This window comes from Phyllobates terribilis, unplaced genomic scaffold (assembly GCF_046119375.1).
Source record: "Phyllobates terribilis strain yellow unplaced genomic scaffold, ASM4611937v1 Scaffold_11__3_contigs__length_659146591, whole genome shotgun sequence".
In the NCBI taxonomy this organism is placed as follows: Eukaryota; Metazoa; Chordata; class Amphibia; order Anura; family Dendrobatidae; genus Phyllobates; species Phyllobates terribilis.
The window spans coordinates 117,747,379-117,772,480 of NW_027362771.1; the positions used below are offsets into that span (position 1 = coordinate 117,747,379).

The following is a 25,102-nucleotide window of genomic DNA, read 5'->3' on the forward strand; positions in this document are numbered from 1 at the left end:
TCATTGGGGTGGATGGACAGCCAACCACCCATACTTTGACTGTCCCGATTCCTGTTGGCCCCTTTCCCAATGTGGTATCCCAGTTTGTGATCTCTGAAACCTGCCCTGTTAACTTGATGGGGTCCGATCTCCTGTCACAGTTTAAAACCAGAATTACCTACAGTGATGATGGTAATATGCATGTTGTCCTCGTCAATCCTCATACTCAACAGGGGCATGAGGAAATCTGTCTGTTCAAAGCACTGCCCACAATGATGATGGCTCTGTCATCAACTGCTAACAAACCCCAATATCAAGCCCTCCTCGATCAGCTACCAGACCATTTATGGTCCAAGGGTCCCGATGATATCGGATGTCTCCCAGTCGACCCTGTCATGGTTCATTTGAAACCTGTTGTCCCACTACCCAGAGTCCCCCAATATCCCCTAAAACCTGCCCAGGTGCAGGGCCTACAGCAAGTAAATACCCTTCTTGGAAACGGAGCCCTCAGACATTGTGTTTCTCCATGTAATTCACCCATTTCCTGTAAAGAAAAAGGCTGTACTAGGACAAGCTCCAACCTATCTCTTAGTCCAAGACTTGAGAGCTGTCAATGCTGCCACGGTTCTCGAAACCCCTGTAGTCCCTAATCCCCAAACCTTGTTGTCTAACGTACCAAAGGAAGCTGGTTGTTTCACTGTCATTGACTTGGCAAATGCCTTCTTCAGTATCCCCTTACATCCAGACTGCCAGTATCTTTTTGCTTTTACTTTCAAAGGTTCCCAATTAACGTGGACTGTTATGCCCCAAGGAGCCCATAACAGCCCGAACCAGTTCACCCGTAACATGACCAGTTGCTTGTTGCCCTGGATAATGCAACATACCGATGCAGTTCTCTTGCAGTATGTTGATGACCTCCTCCTTTGTGCGGAGGATGAGCAGTTCTGTTTGTCCCTCACTATGTCCCTCCTCAAGCATCTCGCAGATCTTAACTGTAGAGTCTCGCGCTCTAAAGTTCAGCTCTGCCAAAGTCAAGTTGTCTTCCTTGGACACTGCATCTCTCGGGGTGCCAAACATCTCACAGAAGAAAGGAAGACAACCATCATCGCATTCAAGTTTCCAAGCAACCCAACTGAACTTCAAAGATTTCTCGGACTATGTACCTACTGTCGGCAATGGATTCCATATGCCTCCAGAACCATGCAGCCTCTGTATGATGCTCTCAAAACTGGATTCTCCTCATATACCGAGGATAACCCTCAAACAACCACAGCCATCCGTCAAGCCTTCAATTTACTCAAATCTCAGATTGCCTCAGCCCCGGCACTAGGAATCCCAGACTATCAAAAACCGTTCCACCTGTATGTTTCAGAAAATTCAGTACATGCTGCCGGAGTACTCACCCAACGTCATGGCACACGACAACAGTCAGTTGGCTATTATTCTGCACGTCTTGATCCGGTGGCCAGAGCTTCTCCCACCAGCATGAGAGCTGTTCATGCCACATACCTACTGCTCGACAAGACGGCTGACATCATCCTTGGGCACCCAACCAAAATCTTCGCCCCTCATGATATCTCTGCCATCTTGACCTTGACTCAACCCAAACATTTGTCTGCCCAATGACATCTCCGGCTCCAGTGCTCCCTCCTCCTTCCAGATAATGTCACTCTCCATCGATGCACCACCATCAATCCAGCAACACTTCTTCCTCTTCCAAGGGGGGATCCATCCTGTGAAGAGACACCTGGACATGACTGCATGCAAGAAATGGAACTTGAGACTGTCACTCTACAGAATATTCATGAGCACCCCCTACCAGAGGCAGACTATACGTTATTCACGGATGGGTCGCGATAAGCAGATGATACGGGAAATTTTCACACTGGATACGCATTCACCACCCAAGTAGTAGTGATCAAATCTGCAGCACTGACACCATACATGTCTGCGCAAGAATCTGAGCTTGTGGCCCTGACAGAAGCCTGCCATTATGCTGAAAACAGCACAGTTAACATATACACAGATTCCGGATACGCATTTGGGATAGCCCACAATTTTGGAACAATTTGGTCAAATAGAGGGTTCATAACAACAGCGGGTACCCCAGTAAAAAATGCTGAGTGTGTCCGAAGACTGATGTTTGCCTTAACCCCCCCAAGACAAGTAGCTATCCTCAAGGTCCAAGCTCATGGACACCAAAACATGGACATTGCTCGAGGAAATGCTTTTGCAGACCAGAAAGCCAAAGAAGGTGCTATGATGGAAGTAAAAGTAGCTGAGTATACCTATGTCATGGTAACCACTTAAGCTCAAAGGAGACAGGCCCTGCGTGATCTGGCACTGGTTGAACCAGGGTGTCCCCAAGACGCTGTAGTCCCTGGTCGGACACCTACTGACAAGCTTATAGCCGAGCAAAGATTGGTATCCAAAGAAGAATTAGGAACATGGAAGAGAGAGGGTGCAAAGAAAGAAAATGATATATGGCAAGTGAATGGGCTAGTCTGTTTGCCCAAAAGAATGCATGCAGCCATTGCAGCCTGGGCCTACGGTCCTACACACAGAGGCAAGAATCAGGCTCTGCTACTTATTCAGAAATTTTACTGGCCACCTGGGATATCAACAAAGTTGTCCAACTATTACAAAAGTTGTCTCATCTGCCAGACCTGCAACCCCGGAAGAACAGAAGTCGTGCCATCAAAACACCTTGCCAAACCAGACTACCCCTTCCAGAGACTCCGAGTTGATCATATACAGTTGCCCAAGATATGAGTACTGTCTGGTAGTGGTAGATGTTTTCTCTAATTGGCCGAAGCATTCCCTGTGCCCAACATGACGGCAAAGGCTATGGCCAAGAAGTTGATCTCAGAAGTTGTGTGCCGGTATGGAGTCCCAGAAGTAGTGGAAAGTGATCAGGGCCCCGCCTTCATAGCCTCAGTCTACCATGAACTGTTGACAATGATAGGATCAAGCGTGGCCCTACATACTCCATATCATCCGCAAGCCAACACCAAGGTAGAGAGAATGAATGGTACCCTGAAGAGAAAACTGACAAAAATGATGCAGGAGTCGACTGAGGGATGTCCTGACTTGCTCCCCATTGCTCATTGCTAACCCCGTTGTCCAGACATGGGTTGTCACCGTATGAGATATTGTTTGGAGCTATACTCCCAATAGCTTCCTACTGTCCACAAGAATTGTCTCAGTCCAATGGTAGAGTTGTTCAGTTTGTAATCAATCTCACTAATGAACTAACTAACACCCATGATATAGTTTCTTCTTCCATTCCAGATCCTGAAGCCAGCAGTGCCTGCCACCGTATAAAACCTGGAGATCTGGTATTGGTCAAAAGACACGTAAAGAAGAGCTGCCTAGAACCATCCTTTGACGGCCCTTACCAAGTTCTACTTGTGACTCCTACCTCGGTGAAGGTTGAAGGCCGGTCAACATGGATACACGCTTCACACTGCAAACTGGTTCCCGGAAAGAAATGATTTCCCATATCCTTTCCTTATGTATATTAAGTTCTGGATTGGCGATGCCCGTTAAAAATGTTGGCACCAGCCCTTATGTACTATGGGTGAATACTACCGCTCCAACCTAAACATTCTTTTTTGACTGTAATGTGGTTAATTTTGTAGGGACAACCTGGTCCAGGAGGGGGGCTGAGTTTAGATACTATCTCTGTGTAACCGTGTAACCCGGAAAAGTAATCAGAACTGTTATTCGTGGAGTGATGTGGGGTGGAACACTGGAGAAGATTGGGGATACCGCCCAACAGAAAGTATAAAGTGTAAAAATAACAAAAATCAGAGTTTGCGTGTTCGGCTTATCCTCACTAATCCGGAATTGGCCAGGACCAATAATAAGTGTTACCGATCTAATGATAATAACAAATGCTCATCGCTAGTACTGAACCTTGAAAATCCAACCCAATGTGATCTAGGGACCTATGTTCTGGGTCTATGGCAGTCTGAAAATACAGGGAATTTGTATTTAGGACATTTAATACTAAAAGATGTCGCTCAGAAGCCCCACATTAGCCCCGGTACGCCCTCAAATCCTCTACTCCCAAGTGAAACCCTGGGTAAACCAATACCACCAGGCCAATCAGTTCATTTGTCAACTGCAGAAACCTTCTTGGTAGAGACAGGGTATACAGACACCAATCTCTGGGTTCAATATACTGCTAAAACCAATAATCAATCAGACTGTTTTGTATGTGCTTCTGCAAGGCCCCATCTAGGATCAGTCCCCTTACACGTGAGAGATGAAGTGTTGGAATGTTTTTTGAGTTTATACTCTGGCAATAATAATATCAGTATGGAATGTCAGTAGTGGAAAGAAAAATATCCTATAATAACCGAGACACCCCATCCTGGTCAAGGAATAACTGTTTACCCTGTAAAGTATATGTGTATTACAATACAAAATACTACTCGTACATTTAGAAATTATGGTATGTTCCCTCCAGGCTACTGTGCAGAGAATATCACCAATGATAAGAATATAACCCGGTTGGCACAAAACCATACTAAATCTTTAGCAGATATATACTGGGTTTGTGGTGATCTCAGAGTAAGGAGCAGATTGGAAGGACGTTGGGAAGGACAATGTGCCCTCATGAAAGTAATTATGCCGATTTTGATAGCCCAAGTAAACCATGAAGTAGAACTCACTGATATAGTCAGTTCAGTTAGGAACAGGTACAGACGTGCAGCCATAAAACCAGAACTGTTTGATGACCACCACGTTTACATAGATGCCATAGGAGTCCCAAGGGGGGTGCCTGATGAATTCAAGGCCCGGGATGAGGTGAAAGCTGGTTTTGAATCCTTGCTTCCCATCATTACAGCTAATAAGAATGTAGCTTGGATTAACTATTTGTATTACAACCAACAGAGGTTTGTTAACTATTCTCGAGATGCATTAACCGGTTTAGCAACTCAGCTAAGTCAGACTACCCTGCTAGCCAATCAAAATAGAATGGCCCTAGACATGTTAGTAGCAGAAAAAGGAGGTGTATGTGCTATGATTGGAGAAGCTTGCTGCACATATGTCCCTGATGAGACCGGTCCAACTGGTAAAGTGACTCAGGCATTGCAAAAGCTCAATTCACTATCTAGAGAGTTGAAGGCAAATTCTGGAGTACAAGACCCCTGGGGAGACTGGTTCACTTGGATAGGTTCGCTGAAAGGTATTCTGATTCAGCTTGGTATAGTTATTCTGACTGTGCTCGTTTTGGCTGCGGTTGTTGTGTTCTGCTTTATCCCTTGTTGCAGAAAGATTTGTAACAAGGGCACCAATGAGACCATAGCCATGGCCACTTTTCCAACAGTCCTATACGGCCCAGTGAAAACAGAAGGAAAATCAATACCCACCCTTATGGTAGAGTCTCCTTCAAATAAAGGGAGATTCAAATTAAGAAAGTTGATATAGTTGATACAGATATGAAAATGGGCCCATACTTATGTCTGGCCAAGGCCTGTAGGGGGATGGAGGTGCCGCAGAAAGCTCCAGACTGATAACATGGAGTCAGTCTGAATGAAGACCAACCTCCCCTGTGCCTCTAGAACATGGGATAGTACCCACAGAACCCTTGACCAGGAACGTTGGGCCCACGTAATCAATATAATTGATAAAAATATATTATCAAGGGGGGACTGTGAAGTATGGACTGGCTTTCCATCGTGATAACAATATTTTTATCTATGAAGGACCCCCCTCCATAAGCACCGTATATTTCTGCCTAAATCAGTTTAACAGATACAGAATCCACCTCGTAATGGAATGTGACCACGCAGAATGAAGACAAGACGACACCAGAGCCAGATGAACTGCTTCGTTGTTGTTCCTAATATGGACAAAGGACTGAACTCTGGATTGTGAATGCGAGATGGGAACTAGAAAGGAATGTCTGTAAACCTATATAACCTGCCTATGCAATACAAGGGTTAGGTATTTTCCACGGAGATCCTCCCAAACTGAGACCCATCTCTATCTGGTTCCCTATTGTCTGCTCGAGCCTAAATATCTGGAAACCACCTCGATGACCTTGAGGACCCCCTGGAGGTCCCCCCAACACAATGAGAAGCAAAGGAGAGCCAGGCTGAAGTTTGCGAAAGACCATAAGGACTGGACCATAGAGGACTGGAGTAAGGTAATCTTCTCTGATGAGACTAATTTTCAGCTTTGCCCAGCACCTGGTCATCTAATGGTTAGACGGAGACCTGGAGAGGCATACAAGCCACAGTGTCTTGCACCCACTGTGAAATTTGGTGGAGGATCGGTGATGATCCGGGGATGCTTCAGCAAGACTGGAATTGAGCAGGTTAATCTTTGCAAAGGACGTACGAATCAAGCCGCATACAAATTTATTCTTGAAAAACACTTGCTTCCTTCTGCTCAGGCAATGTTCCCCAGCTCTAAGGACTGTTTTTTTCCAGCAGGAAAATGCCCCATGCCACACAGCTGAGTCAAACAATGTGTGGATGAAGGAGCACCACATCAAGAACCTGTCATGGCCAGCCCAATCTCCAGACCTGAACCCGATTGAAAACCTCTGGAATGTATTCAAGAGGAAGATAGTCAATAGCCATCAAAGAAAGAAGAACTGCTTAAATTGTAAAGTCCTGCGGAATATGTTGGCGCTATAAAAATAAAAATTATTATTATTATTATTATAAGGTCATCCAAAAACAGTGTAAAAGTGGAAAGCATGCCAAGACGCATGAAAGCTGTGATTTAAAATCATGGTTATTCCACCAAATATTGATTTCTGAACTCTTCCTGAGTTAAAACAAGAGTATTGTTGTTTCTAAATGAATAAGAACTTGTTTTCTTTGCATTATTTGAGGTCTGAAAGCACTGTTTCTTTTTTATTATTTTGACGATTTCTCATTTGCTGCAAATAAATACATTTTTAGCTTTGAATTTCGGAGACATGTTGGCAGTAGTTTATAGAATAAAACAACAATGTACATTTTACTCAAAAATATACTTATAAAGAGAAAAATCAGAGAAAATGAAAATTTTGCAGTGGTCTCTTAATTTTTGCCAGAGCTGTATATTCTATACAGTTGTCAGACAGCTGCTTGATCAGCCGTAGACTTTGATGGACTAACCATGCACCCTGTCAATGAAGCAACGATGACGTGAAATAGCACCTTCCTAACAACATGGGAGCTTGACTCCAGTGGTGCCAGATCCTAGAAATGTGCCATTATCAAATATCCTGAGACATTGTAACATGATTTTATATGGGCAGCAATGGTGGCTTAGTGGTTAGCACAGCAACCTTGCAGCTCTGGAGTCCTGGGTTCAACTTCCACCAAGGACAACATCTGCAAGGAGTTTGCATGGGTTTCCTCCGAGTTCTCTGTTTTTTTCCAAAGACATACTGATAGGAAATCTAGATTGAGAGCCCCAATGTGGACAGTGACGATAATTTGGGTAAATTGACTGAATTGTAAAGAGCTGCGGAATATGCTGGTGCTATATAAATAAAAAGATTATTATATGTACAGTACAGACCAAAAGTTTGGACACACCTCATTTAAAGATTTTTCTGTATTTTCATGACTATGAAAATTGTACATTCACACTGAAGGCATCAAAACTATGAATTAACACATGTGGAATTATATACATAACAAAAAAGTGTGAAACAACTGAAAGTATGTCTTATATTCTAGGTTCTTCAAAGTAGCCACCTTTTGCTTTGATGAGTGCTTTGCACACTCTTGGCATTCTCTTGATGAGCTTCAAGAGGTAGTCACCGGAAATGGTTTTCACTTCACAGGTGTGCCCTGTCAGGTTTAATAAGTGGGATTTCTTGCCTTATAAATGGGGTTGGGACCATCAGTTGTGTTGTGCAGAAGTCAGGTGGATACACAGCTGATAGTCCTACTGAATAGACTGTTAGAATTTGTATTATGGCAAGAAAAAAGCAGCTAAGTAAAGAAAAACGAGTGGCCATCATTACTTTAAGAAATGAAGGTCAGTCAGTGCGAAAAATTGGGAAAACTTTGAAAGTGTCCCCAAGTGCAGTTGCAAAAACCATCAAGCGCTACAAAGAAACTGGCTCACATGAGGACCGCCCCAGGAAAGGAAGACCAAGAGTCACCTCTGCTTCTGAGGATAAGTTTATCCGAGTCACCAGCCTCAGAAATTGCAGGTTAACAGCAGCTCAGATTAGAGACCAGGTCAATGCCACACAGAGTTCTAGCAGCAGACACATCTCTACAACAACTGTTAAGAGGAGACTTTGTGCAGCAGGCCTTCATGGTAAAATAGCTGCTAGGAAACCACTGCTAAGGACAGGCAACATGCAGAAGAGACTTGTTTGGGCTAAAGAACACAAGGAATGGACATTAGACCAGTGGAAATCTGTGCTTTGGTCTGATGAGTCCAAATTTGAGATCTTTGGTTCCAACCACCGTGTCTTTGTGCGACGCAGAAAAGGTGAACGGATGGACTCTACATGCATTGTTCCCACCGTGAAGCATGGAGGAGGAGGTGTGATGGTGTGGGGGTGCTTTGCTGGTGACACTGTTGGGGATTTATTCAAAATTGAAGGCATACTGAACCAGCATGGCTACCACAGCATCTTGCAGCGGCATGCTATTCCATCCGGTTTGCATTTAGTGTAAGGGACTGTGTAAGGGCTTTTGACCAAGAAGGAGAGTGATGGGGTGCTACGCCAGATGACCTGGCCTCCACAGTCACCAGACCTGAACCCAATCGAGATGGTTTGGGGTGAGCTGGATCGCAGAGTGAAGGCAAAAGGGCCAACAAGTGCTAAATATCTCTGGGAACTCCTTCAAGATTGTTGGAAGACCATTTCCGGTGGCTACCTTTTGAAGCTCATCAAGAGAATGCCAAGAGTGTGCAAAGCAGTCATCAAAGCAAAAGGTGGCTACTTTGAAGAACCTACAATATAAGACATATTTTCAGTCGTTTCACACTTTTTTGTTAAGTATATAATTCCACATGTGTTAATTCATAGTTTTGATGCCTTCAGTGTGAATGTACAATTTTCATAGTCATGAAAATACAGAAAAATCTTTAAATGAGAAGGAGTGTCCAAACTTTTGGTCTGTACTGAATGTATATACAGTTGAAGCCAGAAGTTTACATACACTATATAAAAAGACACATAAGCATGTGTTTCTCAATATCTGACATGAAATCAGAATAAACCTTTTCCGTTTTAGGTCAATTAGGATTACCATAATTTTTAATATTTGCCAAATGCCAGAATAATAAGAGAGAATGTTTTAAGACATTTTTATTACTTACTGCAAAGTCAAAAGTTTACATACACTAAGATTCCTATGCCTTTAAACAATTCTGGACTGCCCATATGATGATGTCATGTGTTTGGAAGCCTCTGACACACCTGAAACACACTGCTTCTTTGCGTAGCATCATGGGAAAGTCTACAGAAATCAGCAAATATATCAGGAAGAGAATTGTAGACTGGCAAAAGTCTGGCTCATCCTTGGGTACAATTTCAAGATACCTGAAGGTGCCTCATTCATCTATACAAACAATTATACACAAGTACAAAGAAGATGGGAATGTACAGCCATCATACCACTCAGGAAGGAGACGGGTTCTGTGTCCTAGAGATTAACGTTCTTCGGTCCGACATGTGCATATCAACCCAAGGACAAAAGCAAAAGACCTTGTGAAGATGATGGCGGAAGCTGGTAAGATTATCCACAGTGAAACGAGTACTGTATCAACATGGGCTGAAAGGCCACTCTGCCAGGAAGAAGCCATTACTCCAAAAGAAACATAAAAAAGGCAGATTAATGTTTGCAAATGCACACAGGAACAAAGACCTTCATTTTTGGAGACATGTCTTGTGGTCTGATGAAACTAAAATTGAACTTTTTGGGCATAATGACCATCATTATGTTTGGAGGAAAAAGGGAGAAGCTTGGAAGCCTAAGAACACCATCCCAAAATAGATGGCATCATGAGAAAAGAAGATTATGTAGCAATACTGAATCAACATCTCAAGACATCAGCCAGGTAGTTAAAGCTTGAGCGGAAATGGGTCTTCCAAATGGACAATGACCTGAAGCATACTGCCAAAATGGTAACAAAATGGCTTAAGGATAACAAAGTCAATGTTTTGGAGTTGCCATCACAAAGCCCTGATCTCAATCCTATTGAAAATGTATGGGCAAAGCTGCAAGGCAACCTACAAACCTGGATCAGTTACACCAGTTTTGTCAGGAGGAATGGGCCCAAATTCCGACCAACTATTGTGAGAAGCTTGTGGAATGATATCCCAAACGTCTGACCCAAGTCATTCAGTTTAAGGGCAAAAGTACCAAATACTAATGAAATGTATGTAAACTTTTGACTTTGCAGTAATAAAAATGCCTTAAAACAGTCTCTCTCTCTTATTATTCTGGCATTTGATAAATATTAAAAATTATGGTAATCCTAATTGACCTAAAACGGGAAAGGTTTATTCTGATTTCATGTCAGATACGGAGAAAAACATGCATATGTGTCTATCTGGATTCGCACATTCCTCAACCATGAATCTGCAAAAACACTAGTGCACGCCCTCATCATCTCCCGCCTTGACTATTGCAACCTCCTGCTCTGTGGCCTCCCCTCTAACACTCTCGCACCCCTCCGATCTATCCTAAACTCTGCTGCCCGACTAATCCACCTGTCCCCCCGCTATTCCCCGGCCTCTCCTCTCTGTCAATCTCTTCACTGGCTCCCCATTACCCAGAGACTCCAGTTCAAAACCCTAACCATGACATACAAAGCCATTCACAACCTGTCTCCTCCATATATCTCTGACCTAGTCTCCTGTTACATACCAGCACGCAACCTCCGATCCTCACAAGATCTCCTTCTCTACTCCCCTCTTATCTCCTCCTCCCACAACCGTATACAAGATTTCTCCCATGCTTCCCCACTACTCTGGAACTCTCTACCCCAAAGTATCAGACTCTCGCCTACCGTGGAAACCTTCAAAAGGAACCTGAAGACCCACCTCTTCCGACAAGCCTACAACCTGCAGTAACCACAGCTCCACCATACCGCTGCACGACCAGCTCTACCCTCACCTACTGTATCCTCACCCATCCCTTGCAGATTGTGAGCCCTCGCGGGCAGGGTCCTCGCTCCTCCTGTACCAGTCGCTGTCACATTGTGTTCAAGATTATTGTAATTGTTCTTGTATTATACCCCTTTTTCACATGTAAAGCACCATGGAATAAATGGCGCTATAATAATAAATAAAATAAATATTTATATAGTGTATGTAAACTTCTGGTTTAAACTATATATATTGTGGTAAAGCGACTTACTCGGCTCTACAGAGGCAGACACAGGACACACAGTTGGGGTAAACTTCCTGTAGGTTTATTGTGCGGCATAAACTCAAGCAGCGTCCCATAAAAATAAACAGTCCCTCTCGAGGTTAATGGGAAAACAAAAGATAAAGTATAACAGAGTCCTTTAGCCAGCGAGGCTTTGCCTCCTGCAGGTAGCACAGTGAAGTTTCAGCAACACCAGTCCTCCGGTGTTGTTCTCTGGCTTCAGCCCAACACAGCCTGGTGACTTCACTCTTCAGACCACACACTACATAGAAAAAAAACCTGACGGACCATTTAACCCTGCTCAGCAACACTCTGAGGTGTGGTAGGGGGAATGGCCTCCCACCCTCTTTGCCATTCCCATAAAAACACACCCTTTAAGTAAGTTAACCCCCCCATATAACATGCTGGCAGAAATTTAGTAGGTTTCAGTTCACACATGCTAGCAACGTGAGTGACACATGCCTCCCCTTGTATATCACACCAGTGATTCTGGTATATCGTATATATCACACCAGGGACACACACACACATACATACACAGTATTTTGCGGACTATAAGACACATTTTTTAGCCCAAATTTGGGAAGAAAATGGGGGTGCGTCTTATGTCCGAATGTAGCAAAAGGGGGGAGGGGGGGCGGCGGTGGAGTGTGGTCACAGGAGGCAGGGTCGTCGCTGCAGGAAGCAGTCAGCAGCAGGGCGATGCTTCGGGCCTTGGGCTGGGAGGAGGGGGAATCTCGGCAGTGTTCTTCAAAACAAATGTCGGTGACAAGAAAATGTTGACAAGCAGATATCCCAATCTGTGCATGCGCCGCCTCCGGTGGCAATTTTCCTGAAGCCCACCGCGGGGAGAGCAATGTGCAGCGTGGGGACTACGCGCTTGCCTGCAATGCTGACATTTTCTTGATGAACACTGCCGGGACACCTCCTCCTCCCAACCCAGGGCCCATGGCATCGCCCCACTCCTGCCACCTCTGACTTCCTGCAGCGGTGACCCTGCCTTCTGTGACACTGCTCTACTGACGCCGCCCACTGCTAAGCTAAATTCGGACTATAAGACGGACCCCTATTTGACACCCCAACATTTTTTTTCCTATTTTCTTCCTTAAAATTTGGGGTACGTCTAATGGTCTGGTACGTCTTATAGACATGAAAATACGGTATATACACATATATATATACACACACATACAGTACAGACCAAAAGTTTGGACACACCTTCTCATTTAAAGACTTTTCTGTATTTTCATGACTTTGAAAATTGTACATTCACACTGAAGGCATCAAAACTATGAATTAACACATGTCGAATTATATATTTAACAAAAAAGTGTGTAACAACTGAAAATATGTCTTATATTCTAGGTTCTTCAAAGTAGCCACCTTTTGTTTTGATGACTTATTTGCACACTCTTGGCATTCTCTTGATGAGCTTCAAGAGGTAATGGTCTTCCAACAATCTTGAAGGAGTTCCCAGAGATGCTTAGCACTTTTGCCTTCACTCTGCGGTCCAGCTCACCCCAAACCATCTCGATTGGGTTCAGGTCTGGTGACTGTGGAGGCCAGGTCACCCCATCACTCTCCTTCTTGGTCAAATAGCCCTTACACAGCCTGGAGGTGTGTTTGGGGTCATTGTCAATAAATGATGGTCCAACTAAATGCAAACCGGATGGAATAGCATGCCGCAGCAAGATGCTGTGGTAGCCATGCTGGTTCAGTATGCCTTCAATTTTGAATAAATCCCCAACAGTGACACCAGCAAAGCACCCCCACACCATCACACCATCACACCTCCTCCTCCATGCTTCACGGTGGGAACCAGGCATGTAGAGTTCATCCGCTCACCTTTTCTGCGTCGCACAAAGACACGGTGGTTGGATCCAAAGATCTCAAATTTGGACTCATCAGACCAAATCACAGATTTACACTGGTCTAATGTCCATTCCTTGTGTTCTTTAGCCCAAACAAGTCTCTTCTGCTTGTTGCCTGTCCTTAGCAGTGGTTTCCTAGCAGCTATTTTACCATGAAGGCCTGCTGCACAAAGTCTCCTCTTAACAGTTGTTGAAGAGATGTGTCTGCTGCTAGAACTCTGTGTGGCATTGACCTGGTCTCTAATCTGAGCTGCTATTAACCTGCGATTTCTGAGGCTGGTAACTCGGATAAACTTATCCTCAGAAGCAGAGGTGACTCTTGGTCTTCCTTTCCTGGGGCGGTCCTCATGTGAGCCAGTTTCTTTGTAGAGCCTGATGGTTTTTGCAACTGCACTTGGGGACACATTCAATGTTTGCCCAATTTTTCGGACTGACTGACCTTCATTTCTTAAAGTAATGATGCTCACTCGTTTTTCTTTACTTAGAATTTGTATTATGGCAAGAAAAAAGCAGCTAACAGTCTATTCAGTAGGACTATCAGCTGTGTATCCACCTGAATTCTGCACAACACAACTGATGGTCGCAACCCCATTTATAAGGCTAGAAATCCCACTTATTAAACCTGACAGGGCACACCTGTGAAGTGAAAACCATTTCCGGTGACTACCTCTTGAAGCTCATCAAGAGAATGCCAAGAGTGTGCAAAGCAGTCATCAAAGCAAAGGGTGGCTACTTTGAAGAACCTAGAATATAAGACATATTTTCAGTTGTTTCGCACTGTTTTGTTAAGTATATAATTCCACATGTGTAATTCATAGTTTTGATGCCTTCAGTGTGAATGTACAATTTTCAAAGTCATGAAAATACAGAAAAATCTTTAAATGAGGTGTGTCCAAACTTTTGATCTGTACTGTATATATATATATATATATATATATATATATATATATATATATATATATATATATATATATATATATATATATATATATATATATATATATATATATATATATACACACACACAGTACAGACCAAAAGTTTGGACACACCTTCTCATGTACAGATTTTTCTGTATTTTCATGACTATGAAAATTGTACATTCACACTGAAGGCATCAAAACTATGAATTAACACATGTGGAATTATGTACTTGAAAAAGTGTGAAACAACTGAAAATATGTCTTATATTCTAGGTTCTTCAAAGTAGCCACCCTTTGCTTCATTTCTTAAAGTAATGATGGCCACTCGTTTTTCTTTACTTAGCTGCTTTTTTCTTGCCATAATACAAATTCTAACAGTCTATTCAATAGGACTATCAGCTGTGTATCCACCTGACTTCTGTACAACACAACTGATGGTCCCAACCCCATTTATAAGGCAAGAAATCCCACTTATTAAACCTGAAAGGGCACACCTGTGAAGTGAAAACCATTTCCGGTGACTACCTCTTGAAGCTCATCAAGAGAATGCCAAGAGTGTGCAAAGCAGTCATCAAAGCAAAAAGGTGGCTACTTTGAAGAATGTAGAATATAAGACATATTTTCAGTTGTTTCACACTTTTTTGTTAAGTATATAATTCCACATGTGTCAATTCATAGTTTTGATGCCTTCAGTGTGAATGTACAATTTTCATAGTTATGAAAATACAGAAAAATCTTTAAATGAGGTGTGTCCAAACTTTTGGTCTGTACTGTATATATATATATATATATATATATATATATATATATATATATATATATATATATATATACATACATACATATATATATATATATATATATATATACACACACACACACCTTATTTTTCGGACTATAAGATGCACTTTTTTCCTCCAAAATTTTGGAGGAAAGTAGGGGGTGCGTCTTATAGTCCGAATACTATATACATGGCTGTGCGTGGTGGTGGGTGTGGGGGAGCGGCAGGAGGCACAAGAGGCAGCAGCAGCCTACCCTGTGCCCGCTACTAAACTTGGGCGTGGAGAGCAATGAATATTCATTTTTCTTAACAGCCTTCACACTGTAGCCACAGCGCATCTCCTGCTGCCGCTCTGCTGTCTGTATGCCCGCTATTAAAGCTCATGAATATTCCCTACAACCCACTCCCATGGGTTGTAGTGAATTTCCATGGTCTTTAATAGAAGGCACACTGACCACAGAGCGGCAGCAGGAGCCGCGTTGCGGTACAGTGTGCCGGCTATTGAACAGACTGAATGGTCACTGCTCCCCACGCACACAGTCCCGGCGTGGAGAGCAGTGACTATTCCAGCACAGCGTCTCACACCGTGTGAGGGCGCATGGCAGGGACGCCATGCATACCAGGATGGGGGCTCAGAGGGGGCCATGCATACCAGGATGGGGGCTCAAGGGGTGCCATGCATACCAGAATGGGGGCTCAAGGGGTGCCATGCATACTAGGATGGGGTATCAAGGGGTGCCATGCATACCAGGATGGGGGCTCAAGGGGTGCCATGCATACCAGGATGGGGGCATCAAGGGGCGCCATGCATACCAGGATGGGGAATCAAGGGGTGTCATGAATACCAAGATGGGGGATAAAGGGGTGCCATGCATACCAGGATGGGGGATCAAGGGGTACCATGCATACCAGGATGGGGATGAGGGCCAGGTATACCAGGATGGGATGGGGGCCACTTATACCAGGAAGGAGGGGCCATACATACCAGGATGGAGGATATTAACAGAATTGGGGGACATTACCCCAATACCAGTGTCAGCAGCAGACCCCCTCCCCCATAACAGGGCATCATGACCACATTTTTGCTTACATTTTTTTTCCTATTTTCCTACTTTAAAACCTAGGTGCGTCTTATGGTCCGATGCATCTTATAGTCAGAAAAATACGGTATATATAAAACATATACATGTATACATACATACACACACGTATACTGGGCATGTGAAGTGGTGTGTGTATGAGTATATCTGCATCTCTGAATGGAGGCACTTCACATGCGCCCAATCTCCTGTTGTAGACAAGCCAATGGTGGAGGTACAGTCCAGGTAGCTGTAGTCAATTCCCTTACAGCTGGAGATAATTTTCATCTTCATTTTCTCTAATTCTTGCTGTTGCAGTGGAAACCTGTCAATCACAGATGGAGTTCCCACAGTGACCCATGCAAGTGATCATCAGAACATCCTGTTGCAGTTCGAAGGCCACAGTAAGGACATAGTAGTACATCCATTTGCAAATGGGGGTAAACAGAAAGTGCTAGACTTGCAAATCTTCTATATATTGTCCTGCTTTCCACTTAAAAGTTTTAATTTTTCATGTACATAAAAGCTGCATTGAGTAAGTAACCACCTAGGACAGGAAAGAGCCACGCTTTTTCCAGCGCAAAATAGAAGTCTACTGTGCTGGGAGCTTTCTCCTTGTGTCTCATTGAGTATCAATATAATATCTACATGTTCTTTTACCCTTTCGTCACTTTGCCAATTGTAAAGTGCCGCAAGGTATATTAGTGATAAATATTAATATTACAATAATTGGGTAGTAAAAAAATAAATAAATACAGAAACGAAAATCAAATATCATTTTATTGAAAAAAAAAATCCACTGGAATCCGCATGAAGCCCCTATACGGTAAAGGAATGAAAAAAAAGTGAAAAAGGAGAAGTATAATTGCACCAGGAAATTACATACGAGTAGTTTTAAAATTGTTTTATCCTTCGTCTGTTCTAGTTCTAAATATTGTAATCCATTATCCCCTTTCAATTCCCCACTCTATGAAAAAAGGAACACTCTCATTTTCCTACAAGACTTTGACAAGTATCGCTTTAAATATATTGAAAGTAAACATTCTATAACATATTTAAAATGCTACAATGAATGAGAGAAGCGTTGAACTGTGTGAATATGTATCAATCTAAAGAAATAATCCAAAATTCAGACTAAATACTCAACATGTCTCACACTTTAATGGCAGACTCGGGCTTTGTGGTGTTCAATGGCCAGTAATAACATTTATATGCTCAACTTTTCTGGTGGCCTCAACCCTTTTGATAAATTGTATAGTCAGAAGATTACTTGGCGAATGAAGAACACAGTGTTGTACATTAATACATTTGACACTTTACATAATTTCATGTATCCATTTAAAATAACAACATTAAAGTCAATTAAAAAATAAAATAAGAAAAATGCACAATGCCCCCTAATACATTTTATTCTGAAATGCTCTCTTACCAAGTAGGTTCCATATGCGAAATACAGCACAAGGATTCATATTAAAAATGTAATCACCATCTTCAAAGTAGCATATTTCCTTAGGAGAGGGATGGGCATATGAGGAGGACGTGGTAAGTATGTAATGTACACAGAACTAGCTAGGATGAGATTAAATTTATATACTATAGATCTTAAAACAAATTAATGGGACCCATTCTGGAAATTGAAATGGCAGAAAAGGCACTCATGCTAACTTATTTATGAATTAGTTTATTAGCCTAAGAGCTATTGCATCAGTTTTTTTGTTATTTTTACAGATAGATGACGAACCCTTTAGAATCAATCTACCTTTTCACATGACCTTTTTTTTTTGTCATAAACAAGGTAGGATAGGGGAGCTTTGTGGAATATAAAGCCATTCTGTCGTATATTGAAATAGTCACAGTTTAATCGCTAGCTCCAGTGAAAAAAATTGTTCAAGAAAAAAAAGGTTGAAAAATAGAAAAATTTAAAAAAAACTCACTTTATTAGGTCTTCATACATAAAAAAAGTCACAAAACAAGGTGGTGGTACGGTTGACGCATTGCGACCATTCAACGGTCTTTGTTGTAGCATGGTACAACTAAGACCGTTGAACGGTCAAAACAAGTCAACCTTGCCACCACTTTGTTTTGTGACTTTTTTTTTTAATATATGAAGACCTAATAAAGTTTTTTTATACATCCATTTTTCAGCCACTTTTTTTCTTTTATCCTCTCCAATAACTTTTTTTTAATCATACATGTCATGTCCTACTTTGATCTGTGTTGTGGATCAAACTTGCCAATGGAAGTCAACGGCCCTGTGAAAAAAACGAATGTCATCTGGGTGCAGTCTGTATAATAGGTAGGAGAAGTGAAGAATTTTTTGTTCTTTTTACGAGAAAAACAGATGCTACAGGAATTGTAAAAACTGACGTATGGACCAAAAATGGGTCAAGCACACAGAAATAAAATGCAGACTGTTAATCAGGTATGGACAATATAACTGAGGCGTAAAACAGGCCTAAAGTATAGCTTTGAAAAACCTAAATTAAATTCGTACCTTAACAAAATATTGTGCTGACTACTATCCTTTTCACATCTGAACAACATGGCACATGTATTTTACTCCCATGTCATGCCTATTCTTTTACAAGGACATAATGGCACAGTGACAAATTAGTCCATAAGATTCTCGATGGCCTATTAGGCACTTCTGTAGGAAATATACAGCAGGAATCTAAAACACTTCATTGGCAAACGCACCAATAATTGAATAATTATATGTATACAATACATATGACTTTGAAATATATTATCTTTTGCTTTTTATCTAGAAAGTAGATGAAATATCATTTAACTAAAATTTGGCAACCCTTGAACAGATGCAACAATGCCAGCCTTTATTCTCAATAGCTGGCATCTTCAAACTTAGAGAATAGTGAATAGATCATTTCCATATGCCGTATGAGTAACACAATAAATTACGTAAAAATGTAAAACTCAGAATTAGCAACAAGAAAAACAGAGGTACCATTATTATGATTAACGCTACTAAGATCAGTCAAAATATTACATCAAAGAAAGAGAAAAGAAGTACCGCAATAAAACCCAGATGGAGCCACAGAATAGTCCAAGCACATAACTAGTCTCTGGAAATGAAGAACAACGCCATAAAACATGCATAAGTCAAAAGGTAAAGTGCATTTAGCAAAACACATAACCCCTTCCCCCATTCGTATTGATCCTTAATATTAAAGTTATAGATAATTGGAAATGTGTAAAAATCAAGCACTGTCATCCATAATAAAACCTGAAGTAAAACAAGATTTTCCACTTTTGTCTAGTTGGTTTTTTATGGAATTGGATATTTCATAGACGTCCCAGTCTTTTCTTTTAGGGATAATTCTAGGCACACAACGAGGCTGGAAGTCCAGGATTCATGTGCTAGTCGCCAACATCGCTGTCTCTGTCCCCAATAAGCCAAAGGATATGGAAGCTGATGGCAAGTAACGCAGTTCCTAAAAGATCTCCCAATGCAGTGAGATAGGGGATAGAAAAACTGTCTGGATCCTTCCCTTTCCTCCAAATGTGATGCACCATCCAGTCTGCGATCCACAGCAGAGCAAACACCTGAAAGAAATAAGGCATTGAATGAAGAGGATGTGACTGTGCGCTCAATGCCTTCAGCTCACCTACGGAGAGACGCTGCCCTAACTCACACAAGCCGTACATTATTAGTAAGGGGGAGTCGCACCAGCGGCATACTTTAGGGAAATGGTCGTTTTGCCTGCACTTATAAAAACACTAGGAGAATGTAAAAATCGAAATCCACTAATAGGAACTATATACTAAGATACGTAATTGCTGGACCTCAAAAGGAAAAGTCAAGGTTTCATGTAAACACACAAGTTTAACATTATTTCAATATAAAATATTTTTGAATATGAATATTTTTGGAAAGTTATTTTTCCTTATAATTTGCAGAGAAAAAAAACCCACGGAATTAGTTTATTTTCATTATTAAAGATATTTTGTTCAGGAGTCACACACCACTGAGATTTTTTTTCAATGCATAAAGTACACTCTAAAAAATTAAAGTGCTAATAAGGGTGCAGCCTCACTTTTACTTGAGTTGTACATTAAGTTTATATAGCTTCCCAGGGCAGTGTGTCCATTAATCGGGGCCTCGGTCCTGCTCGGCCCTTATTCACATTTACATCACTTGACATATGGTAAGGTTGTAGTTCTAGAGGTTAGGACTATCCCGAATAGGGTCTCCGTGACGTGGTGGGATGGCTTTTACTTTTTTTTTTAGATCAAAATAATGTTAATTAAGTACCCTATATTATTTTCATGCACTATTGCTATTTATTTATTTACTGCAGGGTATATGCTAATTTTGTTTTTATCTTGAGTTTTTTCTGTCTAATGGCCAGATTGAACATGCACATGCATACCAACTTATATTCCAGTTCATTTCTTTCGGTTTTTCGACAAAATTTAAATAGAATTCAAAAAAAAAAGAAGAAAGGATTCAACCCAATCCCCGTTTTTCCTCTTACAATGCAACCTGATTCTCCACTTGTCCCCGTGGTTCCACTTCTGGTCAGGACAGATATGTGACCAACAGTAGCCAATTACTGGGTATACAGAGAGACCAACTCTTGTACCAGTCATATAGATATGACAGATGCAGCCAATCACATACCTGTCTCAGCAGGAATAGGGACGATAGAGGTGGGAGACCAGAGCAGTGTTATAGGAATGCAGAGGAGGATTGGTAAGGTGATTGCTTTTTTTTATTATTAAATCAATAAAAAAATCAAGTGTGGAAAATCTTGCGTTCACATGTCGTTTAACCACCTGGAAAATCCACTTTGTATTACAGTTAACATAATTGTGGACGAGTTTTACGAAATTTCACCCGCACACTGAGGACAACCAGCTGCGGCCCGACAGATTTACTATAATATACATTATTGTATAATAATTTCAAAACTCTACTCCAACTCATAACAGACGAACATTTCAGTTTGTGGCACATACAGCTTAAAGGTGCATCAGATTTTTTAAGAGTTGTACTTCTCCTAAATTTGGTGCATCTTACTACAGTGGGAATTTGATCAAGACTGACATATAAATTGAATTCTGCTCTATACTTTTCCCACATACTCTTGTTCCCTGAGCAAAAAGATTGGTCAATAATTAATGGATTTTAATTTCCCATCTTCTTGTCGAAGGGAAAGAAAATCCAAATAGAGCAGCAGCTGTTGTGTTCTGGCAATCGATTGCGGTCTCAATATGATGTGTTGTTGTCAGTGGGGTCCGTGAGTCTCACCAGCATATCAGAAGGTCATTGGAACTACAGGAAATGGAAGGCAAAACCAATTTATTAGGAGACTTTAACCCTAATACTGTGTGTACTAACATATACCAAAACTGGTTAAAAATAATGCCATGGTTACTTGTCATTACGGAGTTGGTGATGTTTAATTAGGCCAATGCTAAGTGAACAGCTAGGCCTGGATTGTGCAGCTGCCTGGGTCAGGCGATAGTCTATGGGAGACTATTCTCTCCAGATACTGTGTTGTCACTCAAATTGTGCTGACTGTCCTAATTGGCATCTGTTCCTCGGCCTGGCTCCTGGCTGCCTGGGGGATGGTGGCAGCTCTTCACGGTAAAAATCTATGTTTTTCCCTTAATGCTGCATTGAATGGAAGCGTTCATTTAAAAAGGCCCTGTACATACACTGCTCAAAAAAATAAAGGGAACACTCAAATAACACATCCTAGATCTGAATGAATGAAATATTCTCATTGAATACTTTGTTCTGTTCAAAGTTGAATGTGCTGACAACAAAATCACACAAAAATCATCAATGGAAATCAAATTTATTAACCAATGGAGGCCTGGATATGGAGTCACCCCCAAAATTAAAGTGGAAAAACACACCACAGGCTGATCCAACTTTGATGTAATGTCCTTAAAACAAGTCAAAATGAGGCTCAGTATTGTGTGTGGCCTCCACGTGCCTGTATGACCTCCCTACAATGCCTGGGCATGCTCCTGATGAGGTTGCGGATGGTCTCCTGTGGGATCTCCTCCCAGACCTGGAGTAAAGCATCCTCCAACTCCTGGACAGTCTGTGGTGCAACGTGACGTTGGTGGATGGAGCGAGACATGATGTCCCAGATGTGCTCAATCGGATTCAGATCTGGGGAACGGGCAGGCCAGTCCATAGTTTCAATGCCTTCATTTTGCAGGACAATGCCAGACCTCATGTGGCTGGAGTGTGTCAGTAGTTCCTGCATTAGGACGAACCCAGGGTCAACCGCAGCAGCATATGGTCTCACAAGGGATCTGAGGATCTCATCTCGGTACCTAATGGCAGTCAGGCTACCTCTGGCGAGCACATGGAGGGCTGTGCGGCCCTCCAAAGAAATGCCACCCCACACCATTACTGAACCACTGACAAACAGGTCATGCTGAAGGATGTTGCAGGCAGCAGATCGCTCTCCACGGCGTCTCCAGACTCTGTCACGTCTGTCACATGTGCTCAATGTGAACCTGCTTTCATCTGTGAAGAGCACAGGGCGCCAGTCCTGCACGGTTTTGGGCTGTGAGCACAACCCCCATCTGTGGACGTCGGGCCCTCATACCATCCTCATGGAGTCGGTTTCTAACCGTTTGTGCAGACACATGCACATTTGTGGCCTGTGTGCAGACACATGCACATTTTGCAGGGCTCCTCCTGTTCTTCCTTGCACAAAGGCGAAGGTAGCGGTCCTTCTGCTGGGTTGTTGCCCTCCTAAGGCCCCCTCCACGTCTCCTGGTGTACTGGCCTGTCTCCTGGTAGCGCCTCCAGCCTCTGGACACTATGCTGACAGACACAGCAAACCTTCTTGCCACAGCTCGCATTGATGTGCCATCCAGGATGAGCTGCACTACCTGAGCAACTTCTGTGGGTTGTAGAGTCCGTCTCATGCTACCACGAGTGTGAAAGCACAACCAACATTCAAAAGTGACTAAAACATCAGCCAGAAAGCAGTGTACTGAGATGTGGTCTGTGGTCCCCACTTGCAGAACCACTCCTTTATTGAGGGTGTCTTGATAATTGCCAATAATTTCCATCTATTGTCTATTCCATTTGCACAACATCATGTGAAATTGATTGCAATCAGTGTTGCTTCCTAAGTGGATAGTTTGATTTCACAGAAGTTTGATTTACTTGGAGTTATATTCTGTTGTTTAAGTGTTCCCTTTATTTTTTTGAGCAGTGTAGGTATTTAAAGGAGTTTTCTGGGACTTTAGCACTGAGGACCTAACCTTTGGATTCTCACCAAACTCATGTTAATCACCTATCCTAAGTGCTGCAGTACCAGGCACAGCCAATAAAAACTGCGGTCATTATTCCTGTACATCTTCTCAAATAGCAGATCATGAGGGCACCAGGAGTCGAACCTCCACTAACCTGACACAGATTACCTATCATGAGGTCATGAATATTAAAATGCCAGAAAAAAGTGTTCTACCTACTGTGAGAACAGAGAAGTCATTTTCCTCTGACCAAAGTCTGACAGCTTTTCATAAATGTCTTATATACAATTGATAGAACAAGCCTTTGCCTCCTGACTTTCCCTAAAAATAAACTGCTTTTTATGAAAGTACTTAATCCCACCATAGAAAGCCAGAAATCTTCTGCTCTAACCTTGTGTTTCACATAGGATAATATATGAGATTGCACTTTAAAATCTGGTTGTGAGAAGGAAGGTTTAGCACATTCTTGTCACAGGAGAATGCACTAGCAGAATACACTACAGATCCGTCTTTCAATCAATCAAAAAGATGCAAAAACCTGATTCCAAGTATTCTGCCATATTGTTATCACATTGTCCTTCTGTGTTGAAGCTCCACTACAGAAACTGTCCCAAAAACGCATACACCAAACATCCCTAAATCTACGTTCCTTTCTCAATTTTCATAATACTTTCCATGCTGTAACTTAAATTCTGCTTTTACATATTGTGGTATTGTGTATATGGTGTATAAGCACACACTGCGCGGACACATAGGCCCCTTCATTCCAACTCATTATGCATCCGCTAGGTGTGCTGACCTACGGCCAAAAACATATTTACCAGTGTGTTTACCTTGGAGAACCTTCCCCGAAACGCTGACTCCACTCTTTCTCCCCCTGACAAAGTGAAGCCTGTAAACGGCTATGCTATATCCATGACGCTGCAATATGTCATGATCACAGGCCAAGACTGTATGTGGCATGCCTGTCTGGGGAATATATTACAGCATCAGTCATGAGACAAATGCTCTTAAAGCAACAGCGATGCTGCCCACTGTTTTAACCCTTTCTGACAGGTTGAAGACATCAACGTTTAAAGTGATGGCAAGTGGGTTGTGAAGCTAAGCATTAGTGCCCTCATTCCCAGTTATGTCCAACAAATTACACACACACACAAAGAGATTAAAGAGAACAATAAACAGGAGGAGATTTTGTTTTTCATAGCCCCTATTTCTCCATGCTCAATACCAGTACTTAGACCTAGGTATATATATATCCATTGTATAAAGGATTACATAAGCAAATGAATAATGATCAAATGTGAAGGCTGATCAGCTGCAGTCTTCACTATTCATGTCTGCTCTCATGGAATATTGAAAGGCTGCAGTCAATCAGTAACCGCTGATGGGCTGCAGTGGTCACGTGACTGCCGAAAGACCGCCAAAAATCACTTGAACGGCACCGGTTCGGTGTGTGCTTTTTTTCCCATGTGGGTCACTTTAAAAATTAAGAAAGGATTGTCCAGTAGCAAAAAGATAGGGGGCTAGCGGATAAAACTATCTCCTGTACAGTATCTCCAATTTTGGAAGGTGAAATGTAATGCTTCTTCAAATAATACTTATTGTACTTCAGTTAACAGCAACAAGCACAATCCTTAAGGTGAAAGTGTTAATAGCCAACGTAAGAATAAGGCTGGGTGCACCAGGAGGCCCCGAGCTCAAAGATCTTCTGCAGTCAATGTTGAGATCCAAGATGTTGTCATATAAAGTGCATTAGAACAAGGAATAGTGATGGATCGTTTCTATTCTAGAGGACCCTGTAAATCATCTTTGGAACACAAGCAGCCTTAGCAACAAAATACCCATCAATAAAATCAATGCC

At 42.1% G+C, this 25,102-nt stretch overlaps 1 protein-coding gene across 2 annotated transcripts in view; it reads right to left on the minus strand.

Annotated features, from left to right (window-relative positions):
• Window positions 1-17,655: 17,655 nt before the first annotated feature.
• The window catches only part of SLC41A2 (solute carrier family 41 member 2), a 100,628-nt gene continuing 93,181 nt past the window's right edge, over window positions 17,656-25,102 (minus strand). For both annotated transcript variants that reach the window (XM_073651553.1, XM_073651554.1), the window contains one exon: window positions 17,656-19,554. In XM_073651553.1, the coding sequence (XP_073507654.1) occupies window positions 19,369-19,554 (186 nt within the window). In that variant the 3' untranslated portion in view covers window positions 17,656-19,368. The remainder of the gene's footprint in view (window positions 19,555-25,102) is intronic.